Source organism: Nannospalax galili, unplaced genomic scaffold, assembly GCF_000622305.1.
Source record: "Nannospalax galili isolate Female #2095 unplaced genomic scaffold, S.galili_v1.0 scaffold315, whole genome shotgun sequence".
Lineage (NCBI taxonomy): Eukaryota > Metazoa > Chordata > Mammalia > Rodentia > Spalacidae > Nannospalax > Nannospalax galili.
This window is the reverse complement of record NW_008336851.1, coordinates 1624878-1638352: the sequence shown is the minus strand read 5'-3', so window position 1 is coordinate 1638352 and position 13475 is coordinate 1624878. Positions and strand designations below refer to the sequence as shown.

Here is a 13475-nt window from a genome sequence, read left to right as displayed (position 1 = left end):
TTCCAATGGGGATGGGGCGATAAACACCTTTGTACACCCCTTACCCTCTACAACCTGAGACCCATGTCTAGAGCCAGCCCAGTGTCCTGAACCCAGGGTGTTCTCAATTCTCCATGGTCTTCTCTCCTGCTCCTCAGAGGAACAAGGAATGTGCCTTAGGATTACTGGGGTTCCACTTGTGAAAGCTCCATGCACTTGGAAAAAAAGTGTTGTAGCCTAGGTCTAGCCATTACATTTTTTGATTTATTTATTTTTATTTTATGTGTATGAGTGTGTTGCCTGCATGTATGTAAGGCACCTGTGTGGTTCAAAGCTCACAGAGGCCAGAAGAGGGTGTTGGATCCCCTGGAACTAGATGGTTGTTGGCTGTTGTGTGCGCTAGGAATCAAACCTGGGTCCTCTGGAAAAGCTGTCAGTGTTCTTAACCACTGAGCCATCTCTCCAACCCTGGTCTAGCCATTTTAAGGTTTATCTTGAACAGGAGGACTGAAAAGTAATCTTAAGAACAACTTCTCCATTAGTGTCTAATTTGGACAGAATTATACATTTACCTCTAGTAATGCCATTTAATGGGAAGACCATACCTTTGATCTCTGAGCTGTTTGAATCTCTGCACCGCTTCGTGTAAGTCCTACCATGTAGACAGCTTGAGCTCCACAAGTAGCTGTTGCCCTCTTGGCAAAATAAGCAAACAGTACCCATCTTGCCAAGTGTTTCTAGTGACTGGAGCGCTGTGCCAAGAGATGTGGGCACAGTAGACAGTTGCAACAACATTTGGAGGTGCTATCTTCATTCAGGCGGTCCTTTGGCGTCAGTGGTCTTTGTGAAAGTCAGCTAGTGCAGGAACTGGGATCAAGTGGCCTGCTAGCCAAAGATTTGCAGGGAACATAGCTGCTTCCTCTCATTAGCGGTCTATGTTCATTTTAAAATGCCATCTCTTCCTTCCAGCGAACCAGCCGCATTTCATAAATATCATCAAGTGAGCCTGCTTGCAAGATTTAACCAAGATCTGGATAAAGTGGCAGCAATTTCGTTGTTGTTCTCTACAGGATCTGTAATAGGCCCAAAGTACAAGCTCAGGGTCCTTCGAATGAAGCTGAGGTCCCTTACCCATCCAGAGAGGTGAGTCACAGGCAGGGCTTAGCACACTCCTTCCTTCCTTTATCCCCTCCTTCTTTCTTCCTTCCCTCCTTCCTTCCCTTTCCTCCTTCTTTCCTCCCTTTCCCTTTCTTTCCTTTTCTTGTTTCTTTTCTTTCTTTCTGAGACAGTGTCTTACTATGTAGCCTAAGCTAGCCTTAAACTTGTAGTGATTCTCCTGCCTCAGCCTCCTGAGTGATGAATTTCTTTTTACTTAAACACTTAAGTTGTTGTACTGAAAATATTTAATAATACAAGTTTATTTTCAGAGGCTATTCATCACATCTTAAAATCAGTTTTGTTTTGTTTTGTTTTGTTTTAAACTGGGCCTGGTAGAGTGGGCCTGCATTCCTAGCTAGTCTAGAGGCTGAGGTGGGAAGATCAATAGTTCAGGCACTAATGGCTGCAGAATGAGTTCAAGGCAAATCTGGGAAACTTAACCAGACCCTGTCTCAAAAATAAAAAGAAAGAAACTGGGCACAGTGAAAGCAGAGGAGGATCAAGACTGGAGTAGCAGACTGGAGAGATGGATCAGTGGTTAAGAGCACTGGCTGCTCTTCAAGAGGACCTAGGTTCAGTTCCCAGCACCCACATGGTGGCTAAGAACCGTCCATAACTCTAGTTCCATGGGAATCCAACTCCCTCTTCTGACCTCTGCAGGCATTGCACGACATGGATACGCTTACATACATGCAGGCAATACATTCATACACATACAATAAAATAAACAAAAAAATAAAACAGTGAAGTAGAGTGCTGAGTCAGATTTCACATCCTGTTTTCTTGCTGCTGATGGCTCACTCACCTAGCCATTTGCCATTCCATTCAAAATAAGTGAACCTAGTCCACCTAGGGGTGATGCTACTCACCTGACTAGAATGTGGCTGGCCTGCTCCTGCCCTCCCTTTCTTTCTTGACAGGGTCTCTCTGAGGCCCCAGCTGGCCTGGAACTCCTTATGCAGACCAGGGTGAACTTGATCTCATGGAGATCAGCCTGCCTCTGCCTCCCAAGTACTGGGATTAAAGGTGTGTGCCACCACCCCCAGCTTGAATGTGGGGTTTTTAGTATTTCATTGACAAAGATCTTTTTTTTTTTTTTTTTTTTTTTAACAGGCCCCAGTTGTGTCGGTATGATCTTGTCCTGGTGGAAAACGTTGAGACTTTCTTCCAGCCTATTCTGTGCCCAAAGCTGCAGGTGTAACTGCTGTTAGCATGCATGGGCAACAGCCACGCGAGGATCACTACATTAACAGGCTCTTAAAGCCTCATACCACCTTGTCCTCAAAGCTCAAAAAGTACAGCAAAACCAAAGTTATTTTCAGCAGTGTCCTACAGATGTCACTTTGAAAGCTGTCAAATGACCTGTGATTATGAAACAGTGCTAGGAAGGGAGCCCCTAACTAGGGCAAGTCAGAAATATCCAGGCTCCTGACAGCCAAGCCTTTGTCTGGCTGTGTCCTGGGGCTTCATTTGTTCCGAACAGTTGACTCTGCTGCCTGTCACATGACACTGGTCGCTTCTGCCCCTCAGGGCTGCAGGTCAAACATCTTGGCACAAACTGCAGTCTGGAGGCCTCACCAGGATTCCATGTTCCCTGTGCCAGATCTTCCACCATCCTGGCATGAAGAGGAGAATGAAAGAGACTACCTCACGGGGCCCATGGGTTTGGGGGCCAGTCTGTGAAGGCTGTTTTGGAAACCCTTGGGTCCATTTCTGTGACATGTGGATGAATATGAAATATGTGCTTGTTTTGATATGGCTTAGCTCTCATGTATAGATAGGCAGCCTCTCCTTTTCAATACCAGCCTCACTCCTGGGCTGTTTTGGGGTGGCAAGGAGGCTTTCTGCCTTTTCTGAAGTGATGTTGATGGTCAGAGGTGGTGGGGATGGGCTGATAGCCCTGAGGGCCATGTTAAGACACTAAGTGGAGGAAAGGAGGACAGAGGAGGCAGGAGGAGTATAACAGCACAAGGGCAAGGACAGAGCAAGAGGTGGGAGAGGAAAGCACTTGCTTTTTACCTCAGGTGCAGAAGGCGCATTTACAGAATTGTTTTTGCTGTTCTGGAATTGAGCATACTAGGCCAGTGCCCTACCACTTGCTCCATCCCAGCTCCAGGCAACACTCATTTTAAGCAACCTTTAAGAAATGTTTCCTTTTCCTTTCCACTGGTATAATCCATGGTCATTCAAGAAAAGTTTTTAAAATGCAGAGTTGCAAAATGAAAAGGAAAAAACAAAACAGCCCAACTGTATATAACCCCACCTATTAGAGGGGATTAAGGTTAAATTTTGGTGTGATATTCTAACTTATGTGGCTAATGTAAATTAAAAGCATAGTCCAGTTTTTTCTTGGCACATGCAAACCTTCACGCAGAAGTTGGAAGCCTTCTTAGGCCTCCATGGAGTATTTGCAACTCTGAATATTTATGAATGACAGTTGCAGCCAAGTTAAGAAATCCCAGAGGGCCAGAGACAGAGGGTAGAATGAAGGTAGTCAAAACTAGGGCCCAGATGCCCAGTATGAAAGTGGCTGCCACCCATCACTAACTTGTGGCCACTGTCGGGATGACCCAGTATCTTCCTCTTTATCCCGGGGCTCTGCCATTGTAAAGAAATGGACAGAAATGTTGCATAAATGGTAGAAATCCACGTTGTCTTTCTTTTCCTATTGCTGCGATAAAATACCCTAATAAAAGTACCTTAAGAGAAAAGGTTTATTATAGCTCACAGTTCAAGGTATAGTCCATCATGATAGGAAAGTCAAGGCAGTAAGAGCTTGAACTAGCTGGTCACGTCTCATTCACAGTCAGAAAGCAGAGGGATGCTCAAACAAGACAAAATCCCAGCATAGAACTGGGGAAATGGGCAAGAAGCCCCAATCTTAGCTGAGGAACAATTATAGGCAGCTGATCACTGCTGAGTGAGGGAGAGTTGGTCTTTTTAAGGGAGTGATGCTAGATGGGCTGACCAGGCTCCAATGGATGAACTCACACTGAGGAGTGCAGATAGGGGAGGTTGTCTAAATATGATTAAAATGTATTATATGAAATGCACAAAAATTCAATAAAATATATATTGAAAACAGATGAATGCATGCTTGTTAGTAAGCAGCTTGTGTTCCGAACATTATTAAAAATGTATTATTTTATTTAAATTGTGTGTTTGCACACACATGCTGCAGCACATGTGTGAAGGTCAGAGGACACCTTGTGAGAGTCAGTTCTCTCATTCCATCCTGTGGCATGCTGGGGTGTGGTGTGGTGGGGTGCTCAGTTACCTCCTGGATGTGCCTGCTGCCCAGCCCTTGTTCCCTAAGAGATGTGGCAGGGGCCAGCATCCCAGTTCCTGCTGCCACTGGTGCAGAGCCTGTGTGAACGGCCACCAACACTGTTGTTGTTGTTGTTGGGGGTTGGTTTGAGACAATATCTCCCTGTAGCCCCAGCTAGCCTGGACCTCACTGTGTAAACGAGGCTGGCCTGATCTCTTCATAGTACATTCTTAACCCTGCAATTTACCTAATTTTATTCTAGCTATCTTTGGGGTATTAGGTTATATCGAATTGCTCTTCTTTTAGCAGGCTTCTTAGTATTCTATTTGTGAACATATCATAATAAAACTAGCCAGTCCCAAAATGATGGGCATTTGGGTTGCTCTCAATCTCTCAATGTCAAAACAGAGCAGAGAGAACACCATTAAAACACACCTTTTTTTTTTTTTTTTTTTTTAACCTGTGGGAGTATCTGTGGGTTAAGTTCTTAGATGTGCAATTGCTAGGGTCCTGTATGTGCTCCCTATTTGGCCCAAAGAAGTATTCTGAAGTGCTTTATATCTGTTATACAGGCTTTGGGCCCTTTTAAGTCCTCCCTCACTCCTGCCCTCCCTCCGCCCTGGATTTGGCCATATAGTTAAGGATGACTGAACTCAGGAACCTCCTCTACCTCCTCAAGTGCTGGGATCACAGCAATATACCGCCATGGTCTCCAGATCCAGTATCATTTAATCTAAGACTCAGATGTGTACCGTTTAAGGTCTTGCACATGTTAGGCAAGAGCTCTAGCACTAAGTAAGCTACATTTCCAGCCCCAAGACTCAGATTTTTCATTCGTTAAGACAAAAATACCTATCTCGAAGAGTGGTCATGAGGCTTGAGAATGAGAACACAGTAGATGCTGTGCGGTCCCCGCCCCCCCCCGCCGCGGTCACTATTGCCGTCTTGCCACCGGAGCTCCCAGTTCTATTTGTTGGCTGTTTGCTTGGTGTGACACGACAGAGACCGTGGACTCTTGACCACTATTCTGCGAGCTGGCCGTGGGCAGGCTCGTGCGTGACACACCGCTGAACCTCCAGCCTCCGCACGGGAGGAGGAAAATCGCGCCCAGAGCCAGCGCGCACAGACTTGACCCTCGCGGTGCCCTGGCGGAGGCGGGGCCGGCAGAGGAATGTGGGCGGAGCTTGGCGCGGACTCCGCCCCGGTCGGTGCGGAACCTGTTCCGGGAGCGGAGTCCGCGCGCCTGTCGGGGTCGGCGCTGTGGCGCGGGCGGCCCGCTCTCCGGTGCCATGCGCTCGCTGCTCGGCCTGCTCCTGGTCTTCGCCGGCTGCACCTTCGTGCTGTACCTGCTGTCCACTCGGCTGCCCCAGGGGCCTCGGCTGGCCTCGGCGGAGGAGCCCGGAGGCCGGTGCGTGGAGGCGGGGTGGAGGTCGGGGAGGACCTGGCGAGCGGCGTGGCTGGATCCCGCAGCGGTGGGAGGACGACGCGGGGTGGGGAACCTGCAGAGCTGGGCGGGGATGGGCGGGAGCCGCGCGGGGCCTTCCCCGCGGAGCTTACTCCCCATCCTCTGCCCGCACGGCTTCGCCTTTCCAGTTCCTGCCCGAGGTTTCGAGCCGATCCTGGGCTCCCGTCGCCCAGCCCCCTCCCGCCACGTTCAGGCCCTCTCCTCTGCCCAGCCCACTTTGTTGCCCCGGAGGCTTAAAGGCCTTAGGTCTTCAGAAGTACAGCACCGGCTTCAAATTATTTACGAGGCTATGGATCGGGTCTGCCCTCTTCCTTCCTGACTCAGCTTCCCCTGACCTAGGCGAACCAGAAGGCAGAATACCTACCAGGCCGGTTTTTTTTGTTGCTGCATACTACTTTAAAAAAGTGCATTGAAGTGTGGCCGGCATACACCGTCGCATTACCAAGGGATTACTGACATCCGATTATTAAGACAGCTGTTTTCACTTACTTTTTTTTTTTTTAAACTGGAACTGAAAAGGCGGTATTGTGGGTGTCAGAGGTACTCATGAGAACTAGAAGTTGCTCCTTATTAATCACTGATGAATGTCAAGAATGGTTGAGATTGCAGAGGCAAGTAGCCTTTCCATTGTGACCATTGGACAGGAATCAAGAGTGCACCCAGCACCAGGCTGCAGCAGGGTGAAAAAAGAGACTCCTGGAAAGGGTTGGTTTCAAGCCTGCTGTAATTTCCAAGAAACCGGTATTTATGGTGTGTGATAGATAGACTTTTCCAGAGAATTTTTAATTGGCTTCTTAGTAATGATGGAGCTGTTGTTTTGCCTAGTACCTCTAAGGCAATGTGCTAATTTGCAATCGTTCCAGGCTGCTGGGGAGGGGTTGCCTTGAAAGGAAGGCAATTTAGGATGTCCAGTACTTGCCTGGGAAAAAAATCTACATGCCTTTTAGGAATAGATTTAAAAGGGGTTGGGGAAGTAGATCAGTGATAGTGTTCATACTTAGCATGGGGGTTCCATCTTAAGCCTATAAATAAATAAATTAAGTAAAGCAAGTAAACAAATAATAAAAGGAAACTTAGTGCTTTCCCAGCACACATATTTGTACAGACAGAAAATGAGGGACCAGCCCATGTTCACATAACTGGAAAATAGAGTGGGAATGCTAGCCAGGGGCTCTTGCTTCCGAGTCAGGACTCTCCTTTATTGTGTTGTATTGGGTCACTTCTCATCTTGACGTCATCTCATGTGTGTTCCCAGATGAGCAAATGATGGGCTGTGTATAAACCTACTTTGGAAAGAAGACACAGTGACCTTAGGTACTAGGCTTCTTATTTATTTATTTATTTAATTTTATTTTTTATGTCTGTAGGAAAGGCAAGTGGCAGCTGCAGGTACTGGTACTGTGCGCACCTGAGCTGTCAAAGTCCACATTGCTCTGACATGCAGTTGCGTACTAGGCTTCTTTACACTGGTGTTTCCATCTGATTTTCCTATCCCCTAGGTCTCTGTGGTTCCCCTCAGACCTAGCAGAGCTTCAGGAGCTCTCCGAGATCCTTCGAGAGTACCGGAAAGAGCACCAGGCCTATGTGTTCTTACTGTTCTGCAGTGCCTACCTCTACAAACAGGGCTTTGCCATCCCTGGCTCCAGCTTCCTGGTCAGTGTCCTGCCTGGCTTCTAATCTTGTTTCCTTTTCAGTGAAAAAGGACCACTCCTCCAGAAGCCCCTGTAGTTGTTTGGGAGGATGAAATGAAACATGAGTGTTGAGAGGCTGGCATGGGTGGGCATTCAGCACTTACTGGTGTTCCAGACTTCCCATTATCCTGCTTCCCTCTACTCCAGACTCAGATTAGGACAGATTTGGGTTTGGAAACAGGAAATAAAGCAAACATATCCAAGAGAGGCACAGAGCTGGATGGTGCTGGATTTCAGGGCTGACCCTGGATTGTCTTCCCTCTGAGCTGATTCTGTTTCATGGCAGAGCCAGCTACTACTTACTTGGGCGGGGGGTGGCTTCACACCCAGACTTGGGGTGCGTCTTGGTCTTGCCTGGTGTGATCTTGGCTGTGAGACTTAGTCTTTTACCTGCAGACTGGGGTAAGGATTGAATAAGACACAGGTATAGTGAGGACCACTTGCTTATCTACATGCAGGCAGTACACTCATACTCATAAAATTAAAAAATAAAAATAAGATACACCAGTTCTTCACATCTCACTGTTAAAAGATTTATTTTCTGTATATTTATGTGTCTGTGTGTATGTGTCCACGTGTGTGCAGGTACCTGCAGAGGTCAGAAAAGGGCATTGAATCCCTGGAGCTGGAGTTACACCTTATGTGTGTGCTGGGAACTGAACTTGGGTCTTCTGCAACATGGCAAGCACTCAACTGCTGAGCCATCTCTCTAGCCCCTTGTTCATGCTTTGAGACAAGATCTCACTCTGTATCCTAGGCTAGCCTCAAGTTCAAAGTAATCTGCCTGCCTCAGCTTCCCAAGCGCTGGGATTATAGATTTGTGCCAGCACAAAAACCCAGCTTTTCCCTTTTGTTTTCTTTCTTGGAGTCCATGCTTTGGCAGGATGTTTGCCAGTAAACTGGATTTATGAAGTATTGGTTTGCTTTTCCATCTCTGAAACTAAGGCTTTAAATGTCAGCTAGAGCTATTGTCAACATGGAACCCCTGGTGTTAGCATTCTATGTAGATGTAAAACATAGAAACAAAACATCTTACATAGATTACAGAAGGCAAATTCCTGGTCTTTGAAATAGTAAAAATAGCTTATGAATTTAACACCCCCCTGCCCCCACATCCTTTTTTGAAATAGGGCCTCACTATGTAACCCTGTCTGGTCTTTAACTCACAGAGATCTGCCTGCACTGCCTCCCAAGTGCGGGGAAGAAAGGTGTGCATTGTCACACCTGACCATTTCCCCTTTTTGGAGTCCCAGTGATTGTAGGGTATACTGCGGCCCTTGCTGAGTGATGTCCGTGCACCATCTCCCTTTTAACTTGCTCATGCCCTCTGAGCTTTGCCCTTATCCTGCTTTAAAGGTGAAGGGACTGAGACTAGACTTGTAGTCGCATTTTCTGTTGTTCGTCTCTTTATAATGGACACCGGGTTTGGACTGTAGAAACCACTGAAGGTGACGGCACCTATGACTGGGGCTCTAGAACAAGCCTCTGGCAGTGGCCAGATGTTGTCATGGCTGAGGTTTTGCTTTCTTTCAGAACGTTTTGGCTGGTGCCTTGTTTGGGCCATGGCTGGGACTTCTTCTGTGCTGTGTACTGACCTCAGTGGGCGCCACATGCTGCTACCTGCTGTCCAGTATTTTTGGAAAACAGCTGGTCATCTCCTACTTTCCTGATAAAGTAGCTCTGCTGCAGAAGAAGGTAAGGAGGGAACACATCTGAGTGATGGGTCCCTGAGCATCACCTCCCCTTGTCTGAGAGGAGTGAGAAACAGGGATTTCCCACAATACTTGGGAAGTTGGAGGGGGTTCTTTTGGTGTCTTTAGGAAGCACAGACCTGGGATCTAATCCCAGCTCCTGTCATTACCTGTTCTTGGCTTCTAGTAAGTTCCTAACTTCTCTGATTCTCAGGTACTATATTGTTTTTGTTTAATTTTGTACGTATGGGTGTGCACCTGTGTGTAGGTATGTGTGCATGTGTGTACAAGTGTGTGTGTAACTTCAGGTGTCTTCCTCAGTCACGCTTTATCATGGATTTTTGAGATAGGGTCTTTCACTGAACCTAGCTAGACTTTCACTGATTTGGCTAGACTGCCTGGCCAGCAAGCCCCAGGGATCCTCCTGTCTCTGCCTCCCATGCCCTGGGATTACAGACCTGTGCTCCTGCACTAGACTTTGATGTAGGTGCTTGGGATGGAACTCAGGTTCTCATGCTCATAAGGTGAGTGCTTTACCTGCTGGGCCATCTTTCCACCCAGTTTAATTTGTTGGTTTTTTTGAGACAGGGTCTCACTCTAGCCCAGGTTGGCCTGGAACTCACTATGTATCCCAGGCTGGCCTCAAACTCACAGTCCTCCTACTCCAGTCTCCTGAGTTCCTGAGTGCTGGGATTACAGGTGTCAGCCACAATGCCCAGCTGCTACTTGTGTTTTCTTTGTCTTGTCTTTTCTTTTTTTGGTCTGTTTGAGACAGGGTCTCCCTATAGCCCCAGCTGGTCTGGAACTCACAGAGATCTTCCTGCCTCTGCTTCCCAAGTGCTGGGATTAAAGGTGTGTACCACCACACCAGGCTACTACTTGTGTTTTCTAAATGGGGAAAACGTATGTACCCTAGAGGAATGGGATGCATTATACAGTATTTAGAGCAGTGCCTGGAGACCTGTCCAGCTTCTTGACCCTTGGCCAAACAGCATCTAGAGCAATGCCCAGAGACATGTCCAGCATCTTGACCCTTGGCTCTTTCTGCAGGTGGAGGAGAACAGAAGCAGCTTGTTCTTCTTCTTACTGTTTCTGAGACTCTTCCCCATGACACCAAACTGGTTCCTGAACCTATCAGCCCCGATTCTGAACATCCCCATTGTGCAGTTCTTCTTCTCAGTTCTTATTGGTAAGATGGTGGGGGTGATTGCTGAGCTTGAGTCTTCAGTGCTGTCATAGGGGACTGCCCTCGGTCACCTGCCACCTGGGCCTGTGCCTGCCTCCAAGAAGACAGTTTACCAACAGCATCTTCGAGCCTGGCACCTGACAGAGTTATCCCTGATTTCAAACCTACTCTGCCTTACATGAAAATCCAAAAAGTGCTTTTGAAATGACTAAAGTTGTTCATTCTGTGGCTGTAGTTAGTACTCTTGTGTGTCAAGCATGTGCTGGGCACTAGATGGACAGCAGTAATCTCCATAGAGCACATGAAGTGCAGCAGGCAGAGCAGGGTGGAAGGCCAAAGAAGGGCTCTGGCCCATTTTGAACAAGCTTTGCCTTGGGAAGGGCTGTCATCAGGGAGGCTCCTTTTTGTCTTCTGATAACTACATGTCTGTTAGCATGCTACCTGTTTTCACAAGCTGCTTGACCAGATAAAAGCTGGGACTGGAGCAATGTTTTCTTGTAGTGTGGGCCCTGGGTTACCTCTCTTGGAATGTTAAAGCCCTAACTCCCTATCAAACCAGTGACCGTTCTCTTCTCCACACTGAAGTAAACCACCCTCTTCCTTAAGGTTGAAGCAAAGAAATTCCTGAAACTCAGACTGTTCTTAAGAGTGTGGAGGGAGGGGGCTGGAGAGATGGCTTAGCGGTTAAGAGCACTGACTGCTTTTGCAGAGGACCTGGGTTCGATTCCCAGCACCTACATGGTGGCTACCATCCTTAACTCCAGTTCCAGGGGAATTTGAAGCCCTCTTCTGACCTCTGCAGCATTGCACGACACGGGTGCATTCATATACATGCAGGCAATACACTCATACACATAAAATAAATAATAATTAAAATATTTTAAAAAAAGGAGCGTGGAGGGAAAGACACGCAGGGCTTTTAGGTCAAACAAAACAAATGTGAAGTGGTGCAGCTGCTATTAATAGGAAATGCCTGAGACAAATTGAGATCTTATATTGGAGCAAGGTCGACCATAGCCAATTCTGATCACATAAGCTTTCAGAGTACCTCAGAGTTAACAGCTTGTCATTACCAGGTTTGGAAAGACTTTGGAGACCTGAGTTGCTTCCTGAATACCAAGCTCTGTGACCTTGAGTGGTCTGTGATCTTCATTTCCCATATGCAATGTATACTATAGTAGAAAAATGGGTTATCAGGATCTCAGCCAATCATAAGCTCAGGATAGGAGTCCTCTAAAATGCAGGTTCCTGGGCTTTAACCAAGAGGTGAGGGACTGGGATCTCTGAGGTGGAGCCTGACAATATATTTCGTTTTATTATTATTAATCATTGTTTTTAATTTTGAAACATAGTCATGCTTTGTAGCCCAGGCTGGCCTCAAACTTTCCTTCTTCCTCAGCCTTCTAAGGATTATAGGCATACACTATCACATGGGGCCTGAGAATGCTTTGTTTTTACTTTTATTTTTAAGATAGGGTCTCTATAGAGCCCAGACTGACCTTGAACTTGTAGTGATCCTGCCTCAGCTTCCTGAATTATAAGCAGGTGCCTCCTTGCCTGGCTCGAAGGGATTGTTAGACCACCTGCTATTCAGTTCCCGGACAGATGTTGGGACCCAGTGCCTTTGCAGACTTTTTAGAGTGCCAAATGTGAAAAGTAGTATTTCCGTCATACACTGATGGTTTCATGCTGGGTTCCTCTCTCCAGTTTGACCCTTGGGGCCCACCTTCAGCGAGTGTGTGGACATCAGCGCTTTCTGTCAGCTTACCCTCTGGCTGAATCTCTTCCTTTGTACTGCAGGTCTTCCCTATAGTGATGTAAAAGACCTTATGGTCTTTTGTTGGAGAAGGTAGGTGAGTATAGGAAGTGAGGGAAGGAGGGAAAAGAGTGGAAAGGAGGAAATGGAAGGAGGTAGCATCTTTAGGGGTCAAGAGTGGGACAAACAGTTGGAGTCGCTGTTCATTGGTCACTGCTCAGTGGTGTTTCCCCGTGTGTCCTGCCCTTGCTAATGACCTGTCTCCACTTTTCCTTCTTCCAGGTTTAATCCCGTACAATTTCATCTGCGTCCAGACGGGCTCCATCCTATCTACCCTCACCTCTTTGGATGCTCTCTTCTCCTGGGAAACCATCTTGAAGCTATTGGCCATTGCCCTGGTGGCCTTGGTGCCTGGAACTCTCATTAAAAAACTTAGCCAGAAGCACCTGCCACTGAGTGGAATAAGCAGTGCTAACCATCTAGATAGCAGGAAAGACACGTGATGTGGATTCTGTGTCTGCCATTGCCCTAGACTCTGCGGCTGCTCTGTGTGATGGGAAATGATCCTTTAAAGGTTCTCATGTGTTTTAATTACCCTCGGCAGGTGATCTGGACACTGTTCGTCTGTGTGCAGAGGCTTGTTAAAAGGGTACTCTGCTCTAGAATGTGAAATGTATCGGGTACGCAGTCCAGCCCTGGCTGAGCAGGATTCTGTGATAGGGATGGTTTCCTAGAAAAATCCTGTTTCAGTTCTATTGAATGACAAGGGAACTCGGGATACTCTATTGGGTTTGCCTCTTGCCAGTCCTTGAGCTGTTGCGGGAGAAGATGCTGGTTGGCCTTGTCCAACAGGCTGTATGATGGGCGCAGTCCTGCTGAGACCCTGTGGATGTATCTGCTGACTCGCAAATCCACATTGCTGATAGGACTTTTCACCCTCTTTTAACGCTCCTGAAGCGTTTCTTCTGTCCATTTCTGCTGATGATCTACCTCTTCCATAATCCAAGGGAAACGGCTTAGGCTTTGCACACATAGCTCAAATGTTAACGCTTCCTCAGTGCTTCCGTGTGCACACGTTGACGTCACCATCTCTGTTGTACGTTTTCGGTGTGGGACTCTTCTGCCTCCTGTGGAAGAATGGAGCCAGCATCCTAGGCCATCAGCCAGTGTATCCTAGGAATGCTTTGCATTTTGCATTTGCTAAGAATAGCTAAGGAATAGAGAGGAAAGTTGGTGTGTTTTCTTGGTTGTATTGTTCTGTAAACAGAGCTGTCATTGCTT

General features: G+C 47.1%; 2 protein-coding genes across 3 annotated transcripts in view; both read left to right on the top strand.

The window, feature by feature from the left end:
• Liph (lipase H) overlaps positions 1–4007 on the top strand; it is a 46060-nt gene extending 42053 nt beyond the window's left edge. For both annotated transcript variants that reach the window (XM_029562659.1, XM_029562660.1), the window contains 2 exons: positions 949–1122; positions 2251–4007. In XM_029562659.1, coding sequence (XP_029418519.1) covers positions 949–1122; positions 2251–2338 — 262 coding nt within the window. In that variant the 3' untranslated portion in view covers positions 2339–4007. The remainder of the gene's footprint in view (positions 1–948; positions 1123–2250) is intronic.
• A 1634-nt stretch (positions 4008–5641) lies between these two features.
• Tmem41a (transmembrane protein 41A) overlaps positions 5642–13475 on the top strand; it is a gene marked incomplete in the record, with an annotated part of 10730 nt that continues 2896 nt past the window's right edge. Inside the window, 5 exon segments of the mRNA XM_017797695.1 lie at positions 5642–5813; positions 7370–7523; positions 9095–9256; positions 10303–10441; positions 12477–13464. Of these exon segments, the coding sequence (XP_017653184.1) occupies positions 5695–5813; positions 7370–7523; positions 9095–9256; positions 10303–10441; positions 12477–12697 (795 nt within the window).